A 26,809-nucleotide genomic window follows, 5' to 3' on the forward strand; every position below is an offset into this window, starting at 1 on the left:
GGTTCTGGAGTCTGAGAACTCCAAGGTCAGCATACTGGCATCTCTCGAAGACCTCACTCTGTGGCGTGACATGGCAGAGGAGGTCACATGTAAATACAGGGCAGGTATGCCAGCCAAAATCTTTGCTTATCATAAAGTTTCACTGAGACCTGATGACCTCATTTTATTCTAATTGCTTCCCAACTCCAAACACCATTCACACATACACATAGAAGTTTGAGATTATGTTTCTAACATCTGAATTTCCAGGGCCACAACCAACCCCAGTGGGCCACAGAGTGGAGAGGTTGCAGCAGGTGTCTTATTACCAGAAATATTAAACTCGAAATAGTCTTGATTTGGAATGGTGCAGGAAGGATTTGCAGACTCTAGATTAAACTGATAGTTGCTAGTAACCAAAGGAGGGAGTAGTAAGGAGATACCTGGCCAAGAAGGCTTTGTCTCTAAAAGGAAACCTCAGATGGGAGGCAGCCAGCAGATGGGGAGAAGGAAACTGTAGCTCTGAAGAACCCAGAGTGCCCCGCAGAGGAAGGAAGCCACACCCAGGACACAGGATACAGCCCTTGCAAGTCACATAAAGGCTGCCCTCACCCTGTACCTCCATTCTCCCTGTTTCAGGGCTGGAGACACCAGGACAGAGTCCTAAGCAAAGGGGTGAAGTTGTAAAGGAATCCCGAGCTAACTGCACCACCTCCAGCTATAGGCTGCAGTGTAGATCAGGTCCATTTTATGAGAAGCCTGTCGCTCTCTGGATGTGACTTGCCCCCAGAAGAGCATATGGTGGAAGCTGGTTCCCAGTGTCTTCAAAGATGAATTCTATTGGACTATGATTGGATTGGTACTGGCCTTATGAAGAAACTGATACTTGTCCCACTAAGTGAGGTGGGTTTCCCAGCAATGGATTTAATTCCTGGGAAGGTCCTTAGAAAAGAGCATCCCCATGGAGGAAGAGAAAGGCGGCTACACAGCTGGTTTCCTTTTCCACCATGTTAGCAAGAAGCCAGGTGTTGACATCGTTTGTTAGAGATTTCCAGCCTCCAGAACCATGACCATAACGAACCTCTTTTCTTTCCACATTACTCAGCCTCGGTTCTATTATAGGAACACAAAATGGGCAAGACCACAGCAAGCAGAAGCTTTGGCAGTTGACAGGACTGTACCTGTAATGCCTAAACTTGGTATATTTCTACAAAGCTAAGGAGGGGCGTATAAGCCCTGTAGAAGATTTTATAGCACGTGTTTGAAGACAGATGCATGGTAAAAGAAACTTCTGTTGCAATGTCCCATTGTGCAAACTCCATGGAAAGTAACTTGGAAGTGTCTACAAAACTTGCATATGCATTTATCTTCGAATAGATCCTCAGACATCTATTTCTGGCACTTTTATGCAGAGGTTATGCTAGGGGGAAACACGAAAAGCAATTCATGAGGCCCCCATGTTGCACCTCATGTGGCAATGACAAGTGATAAGAAAGAGTCTCGCATCCCTTTAGCAATCCCTGAGGGGACCCGTTAGCAATCTGCGTTACTAATACACCAGAACCCCACAGTATTGGGCAAGAATGTATGTGAGTGCCGAGAAGAAAAGCCAGAAGAACATCCTGCTGCTCCTCCAAGAGCAGCATCTAGCACGTGTAGGAGCCTTGTTCAAGAACTCACTCAGGATAAAAAGTCTCCAAAACTGGAATGGACACAGTCCAAGGAGCCTATGGTGACCCCTTGGGGGTCAGGAAGTAAATTAGAGAAGGCTTGTGTTGGCTTTTGCATGGGAGAAAGAGGAATGGGCATTGCTGAGTTTGTGATAAACTCAAATGGAGTCACCCGCCAGCTGTGCAGGCCACTGGTGTCTGTCCACCAAGTCCCGCAGCTCATTGCTGGCCACAGTGAGCAGTCCTCCTTGTATAGCGGACCTGTTGTTTTGTGCTTTGAAAAATAAGATCTCTGGAGAAAGAGGAGTTCTGTGTTTTCCCTCCTAGAAAGTCAGGATTGTGGATTTGCTGCCTGCTCTTTTCAAAACAATGCTGTTCTATTTAGAAGTTGCTAGGAGGACTTATAAACACAATTAAGTCAGGTTCCTATAAGCTGGTATTTTAACACCCCGAGAAACTGCTTTTCTAAGAATCTTCTGCTGTGGGCAGTCTTGAGCCATTATCTGTAAATGTTTCCATTATTACAAAATGATGTCATTTTACTACATATCAAAACCCTTCACCTAGAAACAGAATTTTCTACATACATAAAAACTCCCAATGATTTTGGTTGTTTAAGAAAAAAAAAGAAACAACACTAGAAAGTCAGCGAGATAGTTTAGTGGCAAGGGCTCTTGATGTCAAGCCTGACGACCTGAGTTTGATCACTGGGACCCACAAGGTAGAAAGAGAAACCAGTTCCTGCAAGTTGTTCTCCGACCTCCACACATGCATGTGGCACACAAACACACGCATTAAGTAAATGTAATAAAACAATTAAATACTAGAAGAAACAATTCCTGCTGCTGTGCGTGCCTCATGATGGATCGACCTTGCTGAGTGACAACTTCCTAGTCAACATTTCCCCTGTACATATAAGGAAACTGAGGCGCCAACTAGATGCTTTGCTGAGGTATGGGTTCATGATGGTAGTGACAAGAGCTTAAAACAGGTTAGCTGGACCCAGAGTGTGTGCTCTGGACCAGTGTGCTATCACACGTTTGGTGAATTTCACACCTGGGCCAGCATAAGTCAGATGAAGACGTACGTGAGTCACAGGTGTACACACAGAGGAGATGGATATGCAAAATTGTTTCTACTAAGGTACATTTCCAAAGTGTCTCACCTGTGAAGGTTCTGGAGGCCTCATCTGATTACAGTGAAAATGCCTGATGCCTACTGCAGTTATGGTGTCTTGGTTCCAGTCACGGTGCTAAGCTGTTGTGGATACTCAATAAATAATTATTCATGAGCTCTTTGACCGATGAGGTCCTCAGGCATGGCCCTTAGAGGACACACCTGTTTCTTTTTGAGTGACATTCTCTACCCATCAGTCCCAGAGAAAACCAAGCCATCTTCGAAAGCCTTTCCTCTGTAGAAATAATGGCTGCTAACAGTGATCCCATGTGCAGCATCAAAGCAATGTATTTTGCCCTATTAGATCGGATGAATCAAGCATCCTTGACTTTGAACAGTGCCTGCTGCCTCAGGAAGTCTCTAGAAAGGACTGCTTAAGCTATTCCTGCTAATGGGAGAGGTGAGCTTGCCTCTCCCACCTACTAATTCATCTCCTTCCCTAGGCAGCCCTCCCTGTCTTCCTTAACCTCTGTCTCGGGGAAGCCAGGTGAGAGGATGGCGAGGAGGTGAAGGCCGCTAGCAGCTATTGCCAAGTCCTACAAGTAGAGTTCAGGTCTCCACGTCACTCCTGGCTTGCAGCATCTTATTTTGATATTTGGATGGAAATGTCACCCTCATGTGGCCTCTACCTGTGGCTGTCCAAAGGAGAAAGGAATCCCTTGAGACAGTTTCCTTCCCATCTGGACAAAGGAAGCTACATTCTAAAAACTTCCCCTAAGCCCCAGAGGAACAGCTAGGGTACCCCCTTTCTTTATGGCCTCTGATTGGGTTCAGCAGTGTGAGAGAGAAGCTTGTGTGTAGTAGATTCCAATTGCCTTCTTTCCTGGCTTCATAACATACAGTTAATTCCATGAGGATAGGTTTACTCCACCCTCTGTCTCTGAACTCTCTCCTTGCCTGGTGCACACTGCCCCTTGAGGTAAATGGGATGGTACCAACAGCAGTAGGTCCCTGATGTCCCTCTGGTGCAGATATCCATACACTGCATATACTTCCTTGAACATCCCTCCCTTAAAATGGCTTCCTAGGAAGCCTCTGGTAGAATTCTCTCTGTCCTAGTAACAATGAGAATAAACTTGATTCAGCTTCTAAGTTAAATCTATGATTTGGGGTCACATAAATTCAAATCTCAGAAATTGCGCAGTCTCAGACAAGCAAAGAACTCAAGGGTTTTGTGTCCTCTCTCCTCACGGCCACCATCTCTTACTGCATTTGTGGCTGTCTGTGTACATGTGTATATGAGGTCTTAGATTGATTGAAACTATGCTGTTAGCCAGATCTCAGGGTCACATCTCTGTTAACTACCCCCTAACCTGTAGGCAATTTATGGCCCCTAAATTCAGGAGTCCTAACCAGCACTGCCTCAGAACATCACTGTTGAGAGACAGGGTCTTTAAAGAGGTGATTAAGTAAAAGGAAGTCAGTGGGACGGCTCTGATCTCATCTGCCTGGTGTCCTTATCAGAAATAATCAGGACACCACACTGACACCCGCATATACAAGACTGCCATGTGCAAGCCAAGGGGAGCCACCTGCTCACCCCTTAACCTTGGATGTCAGCTATGGTATGAGCCCAGGTCTGTGGCATCTAGTTACAGTGGTACCAGCAGACTCATGCCCACTTCTGACCCAGCTCTTGGTTTCATGGCGACCCCTCCAGCTATGTCCCCATCTTTGTAGCCTTATGCCCTCCACTGAAGGAGCTACTTGGTTCCCAGTGTTACCCACCACATCATTTTACCCTGACAGGAGTAGGAAGGGCGTCTCCCAGGACCTTAAGATCCGTGTTCCCTATGCTCTAGCCTCCCCCTAGCCTTCTGTGTTACGAGGATGTCTTTGTTCTGCATGTTAAACATCACAGAAGCTTACCCATCAGCCACCAGGCACCAGAAGTCATTTAGCTCCCACCGCACCAGGCAAAGTTTTAAGAGAAACTTAATAGAGTTAAAGTTATTTGTTTTTTACGAATCAAGATTCATCTACTTGGGACAAAATCGTGACATTCTGGTGAATCTGAAATTTACGGCTTCTTTTATAGCCAATCATCCAGGAGCCAGGGCTGTCTGGCTGCCTGAGCTCTGAGCACTTGAAACAAAAAGGATTGGAGTGTTTGGTACAAAACCCGGCACTTAAAAGCATCAGGCTTTTAGATGTGACGTTCCGAATGTCGCCTGCGTCTTAGCAGCTCATTGATCTCCAAGCCCAGCAGCCTCCTCCAGGAAGAGAAGATTTACAGGGACAAGGCAGCTGGCTCAGATCTTCACTTTGTCCAGTAGCTAAAAGGCATAAGAAGGGAACTGGCTAGGAGCATCCTGCTCTCCCCACCTGCAGCCTGCAAGGTTCTTCTGTGTATAAATCAGAGTGCAGAAGACTGGGTGGCTAAATCTTAGCCTCTAAGTCTGCACCTATGGCCTTTCCTAAGAGAGATCTGTTTGGCAGCAAAGGAGATAAAGTTTGAGTCAATTTTGGTCCTGTCAAACGGTAACCAGTATTTTTCAAACTAGCAGCCACAAAGACTTTTAGGATAATTATCAATGCTTCAAACTAAAATTCAGTTGTTTTTATGTCTTTGGGTGAATGCTGACTGCTGGCAGCTCTGGATGAAATGGGGTAAGAATATTGGAGTGCTAAGAAATTATTGTGTGTGCTGGGGGTGGTAAGTGTACATGTGTCTATGCAGGTATACATGCTTTTGTGTGTGTGTGTGTGTGTGTGTGCGTGCGCGCATGTAGAGGCCAGAGGACAACCTTGGATATCACCGTAAAGGCTCTTTCCATCTTTTTGTTTTGTCTTTCATTGAGATGGGGTCTTGAAATCGCTTGGAACTCACCAAATAGGCCAAGCTGACCAGTCAGCAAGCCCCAGAGGCCTCTGCCTTTCCAGTTCTGGGATTTTAAATACACAGTACTACACCAGCTTTTTTTAATGGGTTCTGGGGGTTGAACTCACATCTTCATGCTTGCACGGTGAGCGCTTTACTGACTGAGCCTTCTTCCAAGACCTTTGTGCTAAGAAAAGTTTAAGAGGAAATTCCATCATTGTCTGACATGAGCTTTGATAAAAATGTCAGAGTTTTAGGAAATTGTAAAACACTGTCTTCACAATGAGTGCTTTCAAAATCTTCATGTTGCTCAGCCATGACTTTGATGGACGTGTGTCATGGTATGGATCATGTTTAGCTAACATGTTTGAAAATCAGTACCATCATGTGTCACTTGAAGTGGGGATATGTTCTGAGAAATTTATTCCTTACTCCTTACTGAATATACTCTGTTACTGAGGATGTCAGCAAAGCACAGTCGGACCGTGGATAGTAACAGTTGCTAGGCAATTTCATTCTCGTAAGAACACGCAATAGTATCCTCACTCAGACCTGCACGGTGTATGTCAGCTTCCTGAGGTGAGCATTAGATGCATGAAACTGCTGTTGACATGGTACAGCAAACTCTTGTTGTTACAAAGGAGTAGACTCTGAAACAGCGACTTAAAGGTGGTGTATGTGGAGCTAGGGAGATGCCTCAGTAGTTAAGAGCATTAGCTGCTCTTGCAGGGGGTCCAAGTTCAGTTCCCAGCACCCATAGCATGGGGCTCAAAATCACCTGCAGCTCCAGTTCCACAGGTTCCAACACCTTCAGGCTTTCATGAATACCTGCCCCCATGTGAGCATATCCACACAGAAACACATATACATCTAATTAAAATAACTAATAGGGTGTGGAGAAATAGCTCAGCAAGTAAGAACACTGGCTACTCTTCCAAATTCAATTCCCAGCACTCAACATGGTGGCTCACAATCACCCTGTAACTGTAGTTCCAGGGGACTTGAAGCCTTCCTCTGGTCTCCAAGGGCACTAGGCATGCATCTGATACACACACATACACACAGGCAGAAAACCCATATACCTAAAACAAAAATAAACCTTTACAAAATAATGTTAAATAATTAAATAATGAATCCTTTTCTAAAAAAAAAAGTAGAATATGTGACTATAGAAACTAGTACATAGTTGCTTATTAGCACAACCTGTGCTGTGCTGTACAACATTGCATGCGTTTGGTAGATCTGTTTATACCACCACTGCCACAGATGCTGGAGGGATGAATTGCCACCTGTGTTCTCGTGTTAGAGATTCCATACCTCTCTTGTAAATTCCTGGGGTGATCATAGGGGTTAGCCAGGACAAAACAGTGGCCCCTGATATTCCCTTCAGTTCTTTTACTTTGATTCTTAATAAAGTCTAATTAAATTGGACCAGACAGTTGCTATAACACCCCATGTCTACAAATATAGTCAATGGATATCCAGTATGCACTTGCATTGGCCTGGCCTGTGCAGGGCAGGGAGCACACATCAGTGAGCAGGTGAGCAGAAGTCCTGACTTCCTGGAGCTTACCTGTCAGTGGGTAGGGCAGACAAAACAGCCTGTTCTGACATACTGCGTGAGGGTGATGGAACACTAAGATATAACAGAGGAATAAAGGAAGAGAGATGTGTCACAATTTGTACAGATGGCCAAGCAAGATGATGTCCATTGAGGGCCCCTGGAGTCAGGCCTGAAGAAGATGGTAGGGAAGATAAGCAGAAGAAACAGCTGGTGAGAAGGCCCTGGAGCAGACATGAGCTTACATGTCAGAGGATTCCAGGAAGGCCATTGGACCTTACGGTGGGTGAATTGTGGGAAGAAGATTGGAGAAAGAGGGCGTGATTACTGTGGGTAGTTTTAGAAATACAAAACGGAGATGCCTTCCTTTTGAGACACTTGGGAGTCTATGGGCAGCTGGATCTGTTTCTGGGACTCAAGCCAAATGCCTCAGGTACACTCCAAGTTCAGGAATTCTCTGTGTAGAGATGTGTGTACACACACACACACACACTCCCCCGTGGAACAAGCCTAGACAGAGAGGATATGGGGGCATAGTATGATCCCTGGGACATCCCAAACACAGATGTAGTGGTGGTGAGTTGGGGTCACCTTACACCCCGAGAAAGAACAGTCAGAGGCAGGAAGAAAACCAGTGTCATAGTGTCCTGGAGAACAGGGAAGAAAAGAGCCCTTGGAGATGCCAGTCCCATGGTGGACAGAGGGAGAGAGAGTCCTGTGCCTTGTGTAACACTCTGATGGTCATTGTGGTAAAAAGAGCTGTTTTCATACGGGGTGTTGTGCTCAAGTGAAGGGACAGGGAAAGGATCTGGCGCCTAGGAGCCCAATCAGCTCTCTCCAGGGAGTTGCTGTCAAGGAGAACAGAGAAATGGGGCCAGGACATGTCATGGGAGAAAACATGTAAAGATGGGGAATATTGCATCTTTCTTATAAGCAGTTAGAGTTGTCCTGAGGAAGTGGGGTATGAAGATGAGGAGACGGATAGGAGGCAGGAAGGAGGGGCCAGCATCCAAGAGAAGGCCTGGAGTTAGGGTGCAGCTGGGGAGTGGCTCTTCAGATGTGTGTACCAATGGTGCAAGAGTTCTCTAGGGTGTGTGTTTATATGTTGTAATGTTTTCTCCAAATCATCTTTGCTTCTTCCATTTCTATAATGTTCTAGAAGATCTCCATGTAATTTTTCTTTACCGTAATTAGGAAGACCTCTGTATTTAGACTGCATGGGTGCAAAAGAGGGACACATCTGTTGTTTCTCTTCTGGGTTTGTGTTCTTTCAAAGTATCTGAATGTCACAAAGATATGTAGATGCCTATGGGACCCTCGTACCTATCCTGAAAAGAATTCACTTGGAAGGCCTTTTAATAAAAGCATCTCTTTGAGCAGAAAAATGGCATCTTTGATCACCATATGCCCATTAAAATTGTTTTTTCTTTTCTTGTGAGCTTAACCAAAAAGGGAAAAGAAAGAAAGGAAAAAGGGCTTTTGTGCACCGCATAGAAATAGTCTGTTTCTTAAGTAGCTGACTCGGACTTGGCAGAGGGAGGCAGATTGCAAAGAGCAGCCTATTGGTGTTACTCATTCCAAGTTTGGCAGAGCAGAGTCATGAGGAAAGATGGATGCAAGAGGGGGCAGATTCCACTGTAAGCAGGGTCAGCAATCCCCACGCAGAGAAGCCCGGGCTTTGGATTAGCAGCCACCATTAGCATTCTGGAATAAATCAGCAGTGCAGCAAGAGGTGTCTGTTCATTTGTGACACTTAGAACCTGCGGCCATTCCGTGATTTCAAGGCACTTAGGGATAGTTCATATTTTTTAATGTACTTTCACAGATAAAATCAAATTCCAAAAGGCTGACCCTCCAGGCCAATCAGCAAGTTTGTCTTAAGTATAGAAGGAAATAACAGAAGAGACAGACCATGGTGGTGCACACCTATAGTCCTAGCTTTAGGAGACATAACAGGAGGACGCTTGGGACCCATGGCAGTCAGTCTAGCCAACTTGGAATATCCAGGTCAGTAAGAGACCCTGTCTCAAACAAATAAAAACACCAGTGTGAACAGTGTCTAAGGAATGATAGCCAAGGTTGTCCTCTAGTTTACACCACATACATGCACACAGACACACACAGAGACAGAGATTGTGTGTGTGTGTGTGTGTGTGTGTGTGTGTGTGTGAGAGAGAGAGAGAGAGAGAGAGAGAGAGAGAGAGAGAGAGAGAGAGAGAGAGAGAGAGAGTTGTTGGCAGTCTACTCCATTACAAAATTTACCTCCTCACTTCTCTTGTGTTCTACATATTAAATTTGGTTATATTGCCTTGAAAATGCCATAAATATAGGTAATTACCTGGGTATACCAGCACACACACTTTTAATCCTAACACTTAGAAGGCAGAAGCCGAAGGACTCTGTGATTTAGAGGCTTGCCTGGTCTATATGTTGAGTTCCAGGATAGCTGGGCTATAAGTGAGACCCTGTCTCAACAAAACAAAATAAAAATTAGCATAGCACACTGTGTGTGTGTATGTGTGCGTGTGTGTGTGCATGTGTGTGTGTGTGAGAGAGAGAGAGAGAGAGAGAGAGAGAGAGAGAGAGAGAGTCAGAGTTGACTGTCAGAGGAAAGAGCTTAGAGATTCTACCTGTGTGTTGGTGTATAATATGCAGTGTAGTATGTTTGGGTTCTTCCCCTTCCCATAGCTAATTCAAAATTAACTGAAGAGAAGACTGGTCCTTTATCTTCATAAAAGGTTGTGACTCCTAAGAAGAGGGACCCAGACCCCCACCATCACTATGATATGAGGACATGGTAGCTTGCTCACTTTCTATTGAACCATTGAGGAACCATTGAGCCTCCACCAAAGAGTTGAAAGTGGGTCTCCGAGGGTTATTTATTTAAATATCCATGCCCACAGTGGTATCTTTCACGGTAGCAAAGGGCTGGAAGCCATTCAAGAGTCCACTAACAGACAGATGAGTGGATTGAAGAATGTCTGTTCAGCATGCCTTGGATCAGGCTGCTGTAACAAAATGCTACAGACCGGGTTTCTTACTAAAAGTAAATTCAGGTCTCAGTGTTCTGGAGGCTCAGATCCAAGATCAAGGTGCCAGTGTGGTCAGGTTCTGATGTGAGTTTTAATTCAGGTCATTGCCTGCTAATTTCCCATACCCTTGAGTAGCAGGAAGACATCAAGAGAGCTCTCTCATCGTCTTACAAGGAAGATGGTCTCGTCATGGGTTATAATAACTGCCCACAGGTGCCCCCTCCTCACACCGTTCATTGTGAGGACTAACATTTCAACACTGCAACATAGAATTACAGCCACAACGTATGAAGATCACCAAACTGAGCATGAGCAGACGCTTGCTGCACTGTGGGTGAATACGTGAGCCTCAAGGCTCAAGGGCTTTGTGCTCAGTGCAGTCAACCAGTCTCCAAAGGCATTTCATTCATATGTATGGTCCCTAGAAGAGTCCCACTCATAAAGCAGGCTCCCGGCAGGAGTGGGGTGGGTGGGAGGAGGCTTGATGGGGGTGGGGGAGCTTCAGTTTTGCAGGATTAAACCTTCCATAGAGAGAGCTGAAGGGATGCTTACATACACCACAATGCGGAATGCTCCCTGGCACTGAGCTGAACACTTTATGTTCTGTGTATTTCGTTGTAATAAAAATTAATCCCTAAGATAATTTCAAGGTATAATATTTTAAAAGGAACTTGAATTTTTCTGCTGCAGAGGTGGGGCATATATACCCTGTCTCTCTTTTGTGACATTTACTGAAAACTGTGACAATATTTGAATGTTGGGAACTGGAGAAAGTTAATCGTGTCCTAGAGAAAGTTTGTCTCCCAAGTGGCTTTTCTGGCCGGGTGATGGTGGTGCATGCCTTTAATCCCAGCACTCAGGAGGCAGAGGCAGGCAGATCTCTGTGAGTTCGAGACCAGCCTGGTCTATAGAGCTAGTTCCAGGACAGGCTCCAAAGCCAAGTGGCTTTTCTGTCTAACTCACCAGCTCTAAAGTGAAAGGGACACCTGGAAACAAAGAGTCAGAGCGTGGAGGAAAGGCCCTGAAAATTGGACAGGAGAGGTTATTTCTAGGCATAAATGCCAGCTTCTAAACCTCTGGAAATGTCTAGTAGGTTCTTGGAGGCTTGGGAGGTGCTGGCTTGTCTTCTTGGAAAAAAAAGGCTCAAGAAACCACTGTGTCTGTCCCCAGTGCTATCAATCTGAGGACAGAGTGTCCTTTGTCTTTTTAATACTTTCTTTACAGTGGTTTAGTGAGACCTTTCTTTTCTGTGGGAAATGGATCCTTGCTGTTGTTGGCAGAGGTGAATGGAGCCCAGCCTTGTGACAGACTCATGACTGGAAACGTCTGTCTGTCCGCATTCTTTTTTTATTAGTAGACTCACACCCTGCAAAGGCGGCTGGGTGTAACCTCAGAGGCTCAGGGAAGCTTTGCAGCCCCAGGGGGTCCTCTGGAGAGAGGGCCCTTTGTTGTCTTCTGCAGAGCCACCTGCCCTCAAGGCCTCCCTCCCCAGAGAAGGTTGTCTAGGAGCAGAAGGGACAGACTAAGCAGAGGGACACATCACAGAAGGGATCACCGGGAAACTGGGTGGACGCGAGGCTGCTCGTAACATCTCCCCTTCCACGCCATGCTTCCTTTCTGTGTCTACGAGACAGTGACAACATTTAGCCCATTGGTGAAAGGGCTTTTGGACTTAGCCTGCCTGGTTGGGTGGGCAGCCATAAGCTGCCATGTCTTGCCTGTTGCAGAGGGAGCCTGTGGTCATTGTCTCTATTCTCAGCATCCTGAGTTGCTGAATGGAGCCTTTGGGTACATTTAAGGACAGTAGGCTCAGAGGGCTGTTATCTGTTTCTATGCACCACTGGTGAAGGCTGTCACAGTCTCCACCCAGGCATTTCTGAAGAGCCCACACAAGACCCGTCTCTGAGGATGGAAAGGGTTCAAAGTCCTGTTGATGTTTTCTAGTTTGCTATGATAAAACACTGAAGGCAACTTTCGGAGGGAAGGTTTTATTTCATCTTATAGGTTATAAGCCACTAGAGCAGTGGTTCTCAACCTGTGGGTCATGACCCACAGGGGTTTCATATCAGATATCCTTCATTTCAGATATTTTTACATTACACGGGACAGTAGCAAAATTATAGGTATGAAATAGCAATGAAATAATTTTATGGTTGGAGGTCACCACAACATGAGGAACTGTATTAAAGGGTTGTAGCTTTAGGAAGGTTGAGAACCACTGCCTTAGAGGAAGTCAAGGCAGAACCACAAGTAAGGACAGACATAGGGACGATGGGGGGAGGTGCTTATTGGCTGGTTCCCCCGAATTTCTCAGCTGCCTTTGATACGTAGCTCAGGCCTGCCCGCCTAAGGATGGTACCACTCACAGAGGTTAAGCTCTGCTACATCAATTAAAAAATGCCCCATAGATACCCACAGGCCTTTATGATGGAAGCAATTCTCCAGCTGGGGTTTCCTCTTCCTAGATGTGTCAAGTTGACAGCTGAAATTAGCCATCACAGGCTCTCTAAGGCAGGAGTTGGGCTTGTGTAATTCGCCATCAATAGGAAATGAATCTTCTACTCCCACTCACGGGGGAGAGGTTTCATAGGTTCCAGTTACCCAGTGGACCTGGGTATCCCGCAGCAGAGAAGAGTTGTGACTTATTTTGTGTTTTACTTTATTTTTTATATTTTAAGAACTGATTTTAATTACACGTTTTAATTACACATTATCCAGCGTATTCATTTACGTCTACGCGCCAGTGGTATTTAGTGTATACACACTACTGTATAGCCACCAGCTCAGCTTTAGAGCAGTTTTATCCCTCAGAAAATAAATTCCATAGCCATTAGTAGTAACTCCTCTCTTTCCCAAGAAGAGCCAACCTGGTGTGTGTGTGTGCTGAGGACGGGGGCACGTAAAGGGTACAGTGGGTAGGTTGGGAGGGAGACATGATCACAGGAGGGCAGGTGGCAGTGAGCCTGTTAAGGATGGTGTGTCCTGCGACCCTATCCTACATACCCCCTAACTACCTACCGTCAGAGGAGTGCGTTCCGTGTCCAAGCAGAACCCAGCAGGGGAAAGCCACAGAAGCTGTGTGAAGCAAGAAGGAACTCAATGGGAGAAGCATCCCAAATCAGAAAGTCATTGTGGCTGCACGATCCCAGAGCTCACCAAAACCATGGGACGGTACCTGGCCTGAGACATGCTTAGATCTAGAGTTCAGACTCATTAGCCGTCGCGAGTCTCTTGGGCAGGTGGCCTCAGAGAGGAGGTTACCACCCATCTTCTATCCATCCACCCATTTACCCACCCTTCCATTCTCTCATGCACCCCTCCCTCCCTCAGTCCATTCACTCACCAATCACTATGGAGCGTTTGCTGTGTCCAGAGCTCAGGAAGATGCCATTTGGTACTCAGTGGGGAGCAGAAGGGGGACAAGAGACCCCTTCATGAAGGTGCTGGAATTACAATACAACAGACTTAACACAAGTGTTGGCTGAGAGAGGGGACAGATCAAAGGAACTAGAATGGTAGGGAATTTGGGTGATGGGGTGGGGGGTGGGGGCCCTGGCCAGGGTAGTGAAGTTAAGAGGAGGTGTTCTGAGTACAGTCTTCTTTGTTCTTTGGTAGATATTCTAGGAGGTTCAGCTGTAGTCCTCCATGGGCGAGTGCTTCCCCCGACACAAGTCACTTCCAGAGGTTCCAGGCACTGCCCCCCCCCCATTCCACTACTGTCTGCCACAAGACCAGACCCTGTGTCCTGTGGGAAAACTGCTGAGTATAACAGTCACAGCTAGCCCAGGACTTCTTTCCTGCCCCAGCCTCTCAGCAGGGAAGAGGAGGTGTAGTGGACTTCCTGATACAGTTTGGGCAGTGAGATCAATTCTGTAGAAATTCCTCACACTATCGTTTAATGTCTTTGGGAAAACAAAGTGCAGCCAAGCACTTCTAGAGCCCAGACACTCATGTGATCCTTACACACAGGCTTGAAGAGGGACCTCAGAGATTACACAGCCAGTAGCAGGTTAAGCTGGGGTTCAAATCCAGGCCTTATAGCCTCCAGACACTCATGTGATCCTTACACACAGGCTTGAAGAGGGACTGTAGACCTCAGAGATTACACAGCCAGTGGCAGCTTAAGCTGGGGTTCAAATCCAGGCCTTATAGCCTCCACATCAATGCTTTCTTTCAGAGAAGACTCGGAAGGTATGCAGTGAGTTCAGAGCTGTAAAGTGAACTTGAATCTGTCAATCAGTGGCTCCTTCGAAGCAAGCTCATTGATAACATGTTTCTGGACATTGGCTGAGGGTTTGGGATAGACTCTTTCTCCACCCTAGAAATTTGTCTTTTGTGCTCCAAATAACCAGGAACAGTTGTTCCCAAAGTTTCCAGACTCCCATAGCTCCCTGACCACTGTCAAAGGGCTGTGGAGGTCTTGGCTCCTCTGCAAGACTAGCAGCAGCCTCAGGACCAGGATGGGGCTTGGGGTTCAGCATTTGAGTGACTTCTTAGGTCTGAGAGCAAGTGCCTTATGCACCCTGAGTGCTGCTATTTTTTCCAACCTTTTCAGCCGGTCTTCCCCTGCTGATTTCAGATATTCCTCGGGAAAGTGGGGCCCAGATAAAGATGCTGCAGCAGAGCCCCCGCCCACATGACAGTTGGTAACAGCTAGGGTCCTGCATGTCCCTCAACATGGGTCTTTCTAGTAGGGACCCGGTTCCACAAAAGTGAAATCCATGCTTGCGCAACACAGCCGGAATAAACTGTGTAACCTAGCCAGTCTCCTCTCAGCCAAGTTCAGCAACGTCTGTTTGTTAAATGGCACTCTTTGAAAATGATCTTTTTTTCCAAATCATCATCATCTGGGGTTGTGGCAAAATGGCACGTGGCAATTATTTTTGTTTTCTTTATCTAGGTTGTTTAGGTCTGTGTGATTCATTTCTAAAATGAGAGCCTAGAAGAACCCGATTAAGGAAATCGGTGCCTACAATCGCCCCCCCCCCATAAATGAATGTGGGCAAACAGCCCCCAGTGGCAGAATAGGAAGCCAAGGTGGGTATTGTGGGCTAGGCTGGCTGGCAGACTCCAGCAGATGGGCTAGTAATACAATTAGGAACCAATGTGTTAAATGAGCCATTATTTAAATTGTCTGCTGCTTTCCATATCTATTAACCTGCTGGGAAAGAGACAGTGGTATCTGAGAGATCCTGGGCTCATCACTAATTGGATGAATCACCCAGTTTTTCCCTTTAATGCCACATTTTACCTTATTGCAGCAATTAGCAAATGGCTCTCTGTGGGGTTATTGCCCAATGCATCACTGAAGATTAGGAGGGGTGCAGGCGGGAAGATACATGCTGGCTTGCAGCAGGAGGCAGGCCTGTGGTTTATCACATGCTTCTCATAACTGTCCTTATTTTTTCCATTTGGGTCTTCTGATTAAGGAACATTTGTTCTCATCTGAGGCTGCAACAACAAATACCCAGGCTAGGCACTTCTTAGCAGCACACATTCATTTCTGATGTTCTGGAAGTTCAACCAAGGTCACGGTGTCTGGTTCCTGGTTGTAGAGGCCTTACCTTCCTGAGGCAACAGAAGAAGGGGAGACACCCTCTGAGTACTTTATAACAACACTAATCCCAGTGTGAGGCTCCCTGCTGTGGGCTCAGCACTCACCTGCCTGGCTACTTACCCACTTACTCACCCACCCACTGCTTGCTCCTTCAGTGATTAGGGCTAAGTTTCAATACATGAAATGGGGAAGGGGTCCAAAACCTTCAGACTCTAATGGAATGTAAGATAAAGTCTGTTTGAGTCAACCTCCTACTTGCTTCTCTTGACCCTCACATGGGCCTTGGGTCACACTTCAGTGTAGTAACAATGGGCCAGGCCCTAGGGAACAGAATTCTCACCATGACATGATAGGAGAAGGAATACCTGTGGCAGACAGACAGGATGATGTTGGAATATTTCTGAAGCATCATGATTTTTGGTGCTATCTGCCAGCCGCATGAGCAAAGGCTTCAAAGTATGCATGAATTTGGAGCTCTGAAATATTGGTGAGTTTTTCTGGTGTGTGTGTGTGTTGTGCAGAGAGGCCTGGAGCCTAGAGTAGCTTGGTCCCTGTTGGTGGGAACATGTGGCAACTAGTCAGTCACATGACAGTGGAAGCAAAAAACTCAGGTCAGAAACTGGGATATGCTGTAAATTCTCAAGACCTCCATTGGCCTAGGTCACCCAGTGAAGGACTTATTTTCCCAAGATAGGGAATCCCCACTTTATGGATATTTTTCCAGTGTTTTTCAACACCCAGCACCTGATGAGAAATCCAAGGCCTCTCTTACTTCTCCTTATTACACAGTGATTTTCTTTTCTCCCTTGAATACCTGAAAAATTCTTCCCTTAGTTGCAAGGCTCCATAGCTCTATTGATGCATCTTAATACAGACAGGCTTGATTCAATTTTCCTAATTCATGGGGCTTAAATTTCCACTGTCAGCCATAACAACTTCCCAGAAACTGTGTGGCATGAAAAAGCATACGCTCATTCTTACAGTGCTGAAAGCCAGACAACCAAAGTCAGGTGTAAGCAGAGCTCCCCAAAGAAGCTCCCCTGAAAAGGGTCCTTCCTGACTCTTGGGCCTCTGCTCAGTACTCCCAAACCTCGGGCTGTTAGGACAATGTTTTCCAGATCTCCCATTCACTTTGTTGTGACAGCCACCTGACTTGCTTTAGACACCTGCGACTCCATCACATAGTCCATCTTCAAGGTGGGTGTTTGCGTCTGCTCACTGTCTGCAGAACTGGCTGCTAGGATCCATTCTTTGCCAGCTTAAGGACAGTAGAGGAGCAAAAGTCAAATACATGGTGCGTGTGGAAGGGGCTTTGAAATAAAGCCTGCCCAGCTCCAAGGCTACTTGCTACCACCTAGGGGTCTTGATTGGGTTTTGCTGTCAGTTAAGAAATTAAAAGGAAGGGAAGATCTCAAGCACAGTAGGTAACAGTAGGGGAAATCTCAGACACAATAGACAGAATCAATTGGTAAAGAAAGGCTTTTATTCGGGGTGAGGAAACACAGAATGACTCTCCACAGAGGGGAGACTTGGGAGCCTAGGATATTTTTACTTGAGGGTTGGGGAATCTAAGGGTCTTTGAGAAGTCTTCTTCCCCTAATCCAGAGTTCGTCAATTTGAACAAAGACAGGGAGGCACACAGGCTCACAACTTTGAGATAAACATGTGCCAGTCTGGCCTTGAACTTGTCAGAGGGGTTTATTGGCAGAGGAGCTCTACTGGTATGAGAAAAACTCCTCCAGATCATTAGGTCTTTGTTTCCCGTGAAAAGTATGAGGAAGAATTCAAAAGTTCATTGTTTTTATTACCTATTTGTAGCGTCTCTCTCTCTCTCTCTCTCTCTCTCTCTCTCTCTCTCTCTCTCTCTCTCTGACCCCCCCCCCAAATCAGGGCATCTCTCTGACCATCAAATGACCAACAGACGCTCATCACCTCTGACCCAGCTGATATATGTAACCAACAGACCCAAGAGCTTCTGGCTCCTGCTCAAAGCTGCTTGGATAGAAGGGATAGAGAGCTGAAGGACTGAGAGAGGACTGAGAGTAAGCAACAGAGCCTCTGAGTACTTGGCATTGTCTCTTGAGGCAACCAGGAAATGTCAGAGCTCTGAAAAAGGAGAGCCTGTCAGGCAAAGGACCAGATACCTAAAAACAGTAACCAGCTGCAAAGCAGTGAGAAATACTGTCTGTTGATCATTAAAAGTTGTAGACAATAAAAGTCACAGATTCTTGAACAAGAATGGCTGTCTCTCATGGCCATTGTTAGGCCACAGCACAAATATCTCTGGGGTCTCACTGGCAACCATGCCCCTGACAGCAGGCAGGAAGCCTGTAAAATGCCAGTCTGTCCCCGAGTCCTGCTCTTTCTGTGTGCTGCCAGGCAGCCTGGCATTCTGTATTCACCCTGACTACTCCTGCAAGTGTAGGCTCAGGCAGGGCAGCAGTAAGAGCATTGTCTTCCACACAATGGCCCCAGTGACGGGGGCATTCTCAGTTGCCATTCCATCCCTTCTCCAGGGTCTGGAATTCCTCCTAGCCTCCGCAGGCTCCCATGAACACAGCTCTTTCATACCCATCCTTGCTTCTGCCTTTCTGCTCTCTGTCCTCCTCTGCAGAAGCTGAGAACACAAGTATAGAGGAAACCAATTCAACCCAAAACTTGTGTGACACCAACCACTTCTGTGCTACCATGCTTTCCCAGCAAGTTTAGCACAGGTCAGTTCAGAGGTAGGGCCCCACAAGTAAGTCACCCCCCAACACAGGGCTACTAGGCCAATCAGTTTATAACTAATAAAGACCTCTGTGTGATTTCCTTAGGACTTAACGACTGTGGGAACTGGGCAAGACAGAAACCTCAGACAGCAGAGATACTAGGCTTGGCTTGAGCATTTGAAACCCCAAAGTCCACTTCCATTGACATACTTCTTCAACCAAGCTACACCTACTCCAACAGGGCCACACCTCCTAATCCCTGTCAGTTAGCATCACTCCCTGATGACCAAGCATTCAAATCTATGAACCTACAGGAGCCATTCCTATTCCAATGGCCACCAAGTATATGCACACGCACACACACACACACACACGATATATATGGCATGATATGCTGGCTTAGCAGTTAAGAGTGCTCACTGCTCATCCAGAGACCTAAATTCAATTCCTAGCACCATGTCAGGTAGCTCACGACAGCTCGAGGGGATCCACCACCATCTTCTGTTTTCTGTGGGTACCCACATGTGTGCATGTACACACACATATACACACACACAGCTGTTTTTAATGTAGGACTAAGGAGATGGCTGGATTGATAAAGTCCCATGCAGGCATGAGGACCTAAGTTTGGATCCATCACACCCACGTAAAAATCTGGGCACAGTAGTGTACATTCATAACTGCAGCCCTTAGAAAATGGGTAGTGGAAACAGGCAATCCCTGGAACTGATTGCTCAGACAGCCTAGCTGAATCAGGATACTTCAGGTTCAGTGAGAGACCCTGTCTCAATTGAGGAAGACACCAAACACCAACCTCTGACCGTCACATATGTTCATACATATATACATGCACACACACGTGTTCATATATACTTGTACACATGATCACATATATTTACATGTATACTCAGATTTTGTTTGCATTGACCACACACAGACTTTTTGCCATTATTCCATAAACAATATACCTATTTTTATAGAAATTTCATTGTTCTAGATACAGTAACTAATCAGGAGGTCATTTGAAGTGTTTGAGGCCAGGTATCGTGACGCATGCCTTTTATCTCAGCATTCAGGAGGCAGAAGCAGGTGGATTTCTGTGAGTTTGAGACTAACCCGGCTTACATAGTGAGTTCCAGGCTAGTGAGGGCTACATAGTGAGACCCTGTTTCTAAATAAATAAATAAAATGTGAATAAATAAGGTGTATGGGAGGGTGTGTGTAGGTCCCATACCAGTTCTACAGCATTTTATGTCAGAATTTGAGCCTCTGTGGATTTTTGATATCTACAGAGGGTCCTGGAACCACGTGCCTCAGATGCCAAGGACTGACAATAAATGGATATTTATTTAATGACAATTGTATGCTTATGAGATACTCAGATACGATCCGTATTGTAATTTTAGAACTTGGGGCTGATGAACATCAAGTTTTTGCTTGAAGAATTGAATTTCATCTATTTTGTATTCTTTTCTATCTGGAATCAATCTAAACCACCCATAGAGGCGAGAGAAGCCAGCAGCCCCAAACCATCCCTGCAGAGTTTGAGCTCGACAGCCTTCTATGCTTAGATTATTCCCATGGCCTATGTGCTTATTTCTCTCAGTTTATATCACCTCTGTACCAGCGGCAAAGCCAGTGTCTTTGAGAATAAATTAACTGTGCATTCAATAACTGTTCAAGTGCCTACTGTGTGCCTCGCTCTTTCCCGTGCACTAGAGACATAATGGGAGGAAATGTCAAAAGTCCTCATCGTTGAGGGGAAGCCCTGAGATGAAAGGCCAATGAGAATGTCAGGATGGAGGAGTCACACATCTCCTGTGCCTAAGAGAAGTTGGCTGGTTGAGGTTACACTTGGGGTCACGCTGAATGGGCTTTTGTTGTAGCAGGCGTGGGCCCCTTGTTCTGTCCCACCTGACTAGCTTACACCCAAAATAACCACACAGAAATTGTATTAATTAAATTACTGCCTGGCCCATTATCTCTAGCTTCTTATTGGCTAACTCTCACATCTGATCTAACCCATTTCTATTAATCTGTGTTCACCACGAGGTCGTGGCTTACCAGGAAAGATTCTAACCAGCATCAGTCTCAGGCCGGAGCTTCATGGCATCTGCCACACTGCCCTTCTTCCTCCCAGAATTCAGTTCTGTCTTCCCCGCCTACCTGAGTTTCGCCCTATCAACTAGGCCAAGGCAGTTTCTTTAATAACCAATGAAAGCAACACAAATACAGAAGGGCCTCCTACACCAGGTTCTAACATCAGTTCTGCCACTACCCTCATATATCTGAGGTCAGCCTCTCTACCTCAGTCTCCCCATCTGTGACATGAGGGTGAAGATGGCACAGTTCTCAGGGAGAACGACATGGTATTGCAGTACACGGGACACGCTGTGGATACTATAGCTATCTCTCTATAGCTATCAGGCTGGACATGCCCAGTGGTGTCCCAGGAGCAGGAATGAGGGAAAGGAACAGGGTGGGGTGCAGGGACAGGGATGGAAGCTCAAAGGGGTGGTCAGGGCCACATCATTAAGAGGGTGTCATCAACACCTTGGGAGAAGCAGCGTCATGCCGTATGGGTACACAGACAACCAGGTTGTCATCAGGGCTGGTGTGGCAGGAGGTAAACTTGAAGACCATGATAGAGCTTTGACTGAGACTCTGATATGCTGAAAAATGATGGAAGAATAGAGAACCGACAGGCTCTAACTTAACAGGCCCGAGGTCGTCTGGCTGGGAGCAGAGGAAGAAGGTGGAGAGACCAGTTAGGAAAGGACAAGAGGTGGTGATGAACTGGACCACCATGGTCCCCATGGCGGTGTTACAAAGTGAGCAGGTGCCAGGTAGAACTAGAAAGTGGATCCAATAGGACTTGGTGCTGGGTGGGGAGAAGGGAGGAAGAGGAAGGACACTGGAGGTTCACCCTGAGCCAATGTTACAGAACGATGTTAACTGAGATGGCAAAGTCCTGTGAATCTGGCAGATTCCTTTTTGGCCGAAAATATTTATTTCCTGGGTGCTTACCACACAGTACGACAAACTATGTGGCTTAAAACACCAGTATTATGTTCCGGGTTCAAGAGAATAGAGTCTGAAATCAAGTTGTTGACAAGACCACTCCTTCTGAGGCTAAGGGTGCCTCTGACCTGCCTCTTCTAGCTCCTGGCCTGCCTCGTCACATGGCATTGCTGTGCCCCTGTCTGTATGAGTTTTCCTCGCACAGAGAACTGCAGTCAGGCTGCATTAGGGCCCTACCTAATGATTTTGTTTTAACTTGATCACCTCTGACCTCTCACAGGGACAAGGGTTTAGACTCACACAATTTGTTGAGAGAATTCAGGTAGATATATTGGACAGGTAAACTCCAAGCCAGGGCAGGCAAGACTGGGGGTCATCAGCACACTGCAAACAAGTGAAAATTCCACAGGGCCCCTGAGGGCCTGAGAGGCAGCAGACCTGGAAGGAAGCCAGAGAGTGAGGCAGAGAGAGGGTCAGTAGGAGGAAAACCCAGGAAGGGTGGTATCCTGGGGTCCAGGAGAAGGAAAGGATTCTGAGTCAAGTGAAGGAAAGTCCTGCGCCTGACCAAGCTGAGGTTGCTGGCAGGAATAAAAATGTTGGATTAAAAACTCACCTGCCTAAACTAATAGCATTGTCTGCAGTTTGTTTAATTCCAGTGTTAAAACCTTTAAGACTTTAACTGCTTTTTCTGAGCTTGTGTCTAAAGCCTGTGTTTATTCATTAAACAGTTGGTTCGTGTCTGGACTAAGGATAGATGCTAGGTATAAAAGGGTAAATAACATACTCCACCCCCTGGGGACCCGTGTTTACTGGACAGATGAGTCAAACAGTTAACACACAGGGCAACATCTCAGTTGTCATTAGCCACCAGGTAGCTGCAAATACCAGATAGCATTCCACATCCACTAGATAGCAGGACCACTAACTTTGTGGGGGGGCATGGAGCAAATGAGCCCAGGGGACCACAGTGCATTGCTGCGTGGGTGCAACTCGGACATCTAGGCTTGGGAACTGTTCCCGTGACTTTTTAGTTAACGTCTGACCCAGCAGGTTTTATTCCCAAGAGAAACAGAAACACATCCACAAACAGGAATGTCCAGGCAGCTTTATCTAATAGCCTGAGGCTAGAGGTACCCCAACTGCCCATCAGGAGAAGCAGAGACAAGTGATGGACTACGGCCCGTGGTGGAAAGAAAGAGCAGATACTCCACAAAGTGTATGAATCTCAGAAGTAACTGAGCCAAAATAGAAGAAAACCACACGGTTAGAGAATGTTGACGAAACCAGCCCGTTCTAATAGAAGACAGAGTAGCATCTCCCAGGGAAGAAGGCAAAGAGAGCAAGTGGGACATTTGGGGATAATTGAGGTTTTAGGAATGTCGTAGTTGGTGTAGATCCTGCCCAAGCTCACCGTCAGACTTCTGACAGCTAACTTCCACCCCACCGTCTTCCTCCTCCTGCCTCTAGTCCTGGGATTGCAGACATCCGCCATGACCTGTTTGCTGGAGCCAACGCTCAGTGGTTAACAGCACAGGCTCCTCTTGCAGAGAACCCAGATTCCATTCCCAGCACCCACACTGCCGTTCACAACCATCTGTAACTCCAGTTCCAGGGGCTCTGACTCCGTCTTCTGAACTCCATAAGCACTAGGCACACATGTGGTGCATTTACATACATGCTGGCAAAACACCCATGAAACGAATATGAAATTCTTAGTAAGGGGATAGTGTGAAAAGTGTCTTCGGGGACTCAACAGGGAGATGAAGGAAAACTAACAGTGAAGAAGGTTCCTGGGGAACAGAGACCATGGTGGTTCTGATGCGCCAAGAAATAGTTAGGAAGCAGGAATTTCCCAGCCAGGGATGGACCTGAGCAAAATCCTATGAGTGACTGAGGAACTGACCATATTAGTGAGTATTAGTGACTCAAAATCCCTCCACATCCTTGTTTAACAGACCTGTTTGGAAGGCTCCTGAGTATCCGAGGCAAATCTCACATGGCTCTGTTATTTCCATATAATTTTATATATCATTTTTTAAACAACATTTCACCCTAAATCAGTGGGGAGATTGGTTTTCGCCAATCAATAAATTGTTGTACTTGACTCTTCTTCAAATAACTTGGAACTTTCCATTTCTTTTTTTCCTTAAAAAACAAAAGCTGCAGATTCTTGTGGACACGGGAAGCAGTAACTTCGCTGTGGCGGGCGCCCCACATTCCTATATAGACTCCTACTTTGATTCGGAGAGGTGAGTGGTTTGTCCACGGCTTCAGTGGCTGGCCTTGGGGTGGGGGGGTCCTGGGTCGATATCTTTGAGAATGTATTAGAACAAAACAGCCAGACCATCTATCTCATCTCAAGGGAGCTGTGTGCATAGTTACACATACGTGTATCTGTATGTGTGTGTGTGTGTGCACATGCACATGTGTGTGAATGAATGCGCACAGTATGTGCACTTCTCCTTCTGGGGAATATATATCGGGTTTCCCTGAGAGCCTTGTGGAATTTCATCTGTGGCGTGTTCCTTGGTTACACGGACACTGCATTTCACAGTGGGGGAACGTGGTTGCAGGGTGAGCCCACCCGTGTGTGTCCCACCCCCTGCTTATCAGGCTCCACTCAGGCGCCAGGAATGTCAAGGTCTCCTGTTTGCACAGCTGAAGAGAGGCCAGTGACGGCCTGTGCCAGTTGGCACCTCACAGCACCTCAGGACAATACTGCCGGTCCCTCCCTCCAGGAACATAGACCTTCTGTATGACTCCACATAGCGATCAAATATCACATCGATAGTCCAGGCACAGCACCTGGCCAGTGATTATTTTGGACCCGAGGAGATTAAGACATGCCCAAAAGTTATTGTTATACTGTGAGCCTGTGTGGGTGCCTGTGGGGTTGGGTTATGCTTGTGCCAGTAGGTTGGGGTCTGGTTATTTTTCTGTGGTTCATCCAGGCCTCTGTCTCTATACAGCCCCCAAACCCGCTCATCACACTGCTGGACTGCTGCCCTGGAGAAGGACAGACCTCTCATGTTTAACCCTGTAACCTAGGAGATGCACGAGCAAGGAGTCTTCCTCAATTCCAGCTTCCAGACCTTAGCCCAGTACCAGCACCTTGTAACATGCCTTGAAATGTTCCTACATAAGATCAAAGACCTTGTAACTACCACATGCATAATTCGTAGGAGTCTGAGCTAGTGTAGATGTTCCATATTTGATCCAACACCCACTTCCCTTGCATACCAGGAAGTCCCAACTCACAAACCTGAAGCCGGTGTGTAGCCCACCCTCCCAGCAGTGTGGTAATTCTGTCCTTATCACACATCTGTTGGCATAACATTGACGAGACGGAAGCTGTAAGGCTGGAGCTGGCCAGGGTGATGTGGACAGATGGGTGTGTATGATACGTTGTAAGGACAATGTCCGGCCATCTGGCAGCCCCTTGGCTGCTTCATTCTCAGCTCCTTCAGGGTCAGAGGCGTCTTTGACAAGAGAGACGATGCAGTTGTTGAAATGTGCCAGGGTAAGTCACTGTTGCTGATGCTGTGTGCTTCATCACTCAGTGTTAGTTAGTCAACTGTAGACAGCATGTAGCTTTCTCAGGGACCTCCTGCTGTGTTGTCATTAGTCTGAACCATGATTCCCACTCGGGCTCCCACAGGTCTCAAATCCATTTTCCTTGCTCTGTGTTCCTCCTTCAGGTGAACTTTGTGCCTCTAGCCAGATGAGAGGTGGGCAGAAATTCCTCTTCATCCTGTAAGCTGGGCTTCTCAGGCCTCCCTTCATCTGAGGCAGTGGGAACTCCTGGGCTTTCCACTGTTGCTGTGACCCTTCAGCCTTCCTTCCTGCTAAGCTGGCAAAGGAATGTAGACACCCCCTCAGCTCTGATCTATTTCCCTCTGCTTTTAAGTAAATAAAAGAAGGAGAGCAGAACACACCCAGGTCTAAGAAAAGCAAGACTTCTGTCTGTGCTCTTTGCCATTTCTGTCTTCTCCTTGGTGAGGACTGAAATAGGAGGGAACTTGTTTGTGGACTTAGAGTCAGTGGAGACATAACTATTATACAGAATATTTGCTCTCCGTGTAAATTATCTTTTGTCTAGTACGTTTGCTGATGTTGGCCATGGTGAGGTTTTTCCACCTCTGTATCTGATGGAAGCCAGAGAACAGCCTCTTTCCTTTCTGGATCTCTGACAAAGGTGTCTTTATGGAGATGTGGCCCCCTGCCCTTCTATGTTTGAGTATCAACTTGGCCCTCTGATTTCTTCGTTATAATAAGGCTCCTGGTTGGGCATGGCAGCCTCTGATCCAAGCCCCCAACCTTCAGACGTTCAGGTTTTGTACTTCCTGAAACGTTGTGCAGTAATTGGAGATTTGGCTCTGGGTTCTTTGAGAAGATCTCTTTGATTTGTGGAAGGTGATAGACACTGTGAGTCATTTGTGACTTGTCCCCATCATGAGTCCTCTTTGCAGTCGCTGGATGCCCTAGTGGATAACTGTGCAGCAAGAGAGAAAGGGCTACAGTTTTTCAAGTGCATTTTATTCTCAGCCAATAAAATGGCCTCCAACAAACTGGCTCGGTAAAAGTTCCAATATGTACCTCCCTTAACCTTCTGTCAGTTAGGAACCCAAGCATGCTTGTCTGTTAATGTTGCCTTACTCCTATACTCCCCGGGGCGAAACCAACAGAAACATTGAAGCAATGAACTGATACATTTTATGCAAGGATGCCTATAAGTGGATTAAAAAACCAAGGGACCACCTGGGATGGCTTTGAGGATATCAAAGGGACACACGGTTGTCTTTCCATGCAGTAGGGGGCAATTCTTTCTCTTGGTTGCTCAGATAATTTTTCAAGACTGCCTGTGGTTGTCCTGCCTATCAGGAGCTGGCTCCTTTGGAGCCTGAGAGCTTGAACCAAGGCTCCCATTCATTCAGCTCTGGTGACTTCTGAAATCATAGACAAGTCACAAGGTACAAATCACCAAGCCCACTGGTGCCAAACTTTGCCATGAGCACGGAAGTCTTGTGAAGAAGCCTCAGCATTCCCTGGGTGGGGTGGCTGAGGAGAACTAGAGCTGACCCAAGGGCTCACCTTTGAAGTCATTAGCTCTGCCTCTTCCATGTTCTCTAGAAACAATGGTGACTTTCTCTTGAAACAAGATGACCTGAAGTTCTGTTCTTGGCTTCGGCTGATCCCTCCTTTAGTCCTGCTTTCCCCGAACTCTCTGAACAGAGGCAGAATGCCTTCCAAATCTCATTCAAAGTGTTTTTATTGCTGTACG

At 46.5% G+C, this 26,809-nt stretch overlaps 1 protein-coding gene across 1 annotated transcript in view; it reads left to right on the plus strand.

The window, feature by feature from the left end:
* The window catches only part of Bace2 (beta-secretase 2), a 79,732-nt gene that overhangs the window by 19,221 nt on the left and 33,702 nt on the right, over positions 1-26,809 (plus strand). The window contains exon 2 of the mRNA XM_075961326.1: positions 23,689-23,777. Within this exon, the coding sequence (XP_075817441.1) occupies positions 23,689-23,777 (89 nt within the window). The remainder of the gene's footprint in view (positions 1-23,688; positions 23,778-26,809) is intronic.

This window comes from Microtus pennsylvanicus, chromosome 1, assembly GCF_037038515.1.
Source record: "Microtus pennsylvanicus isolate mMicPen1 chromosome 1, mMicPen1.hap1, whole genome shotgun sequence".
NCBI classification, from domain to species: Eukaryota; Metazoa; Chordata; class Mammalia; order Rodentia; family Cricetidae; genus Microtus; species Microtus pennsylvanicus.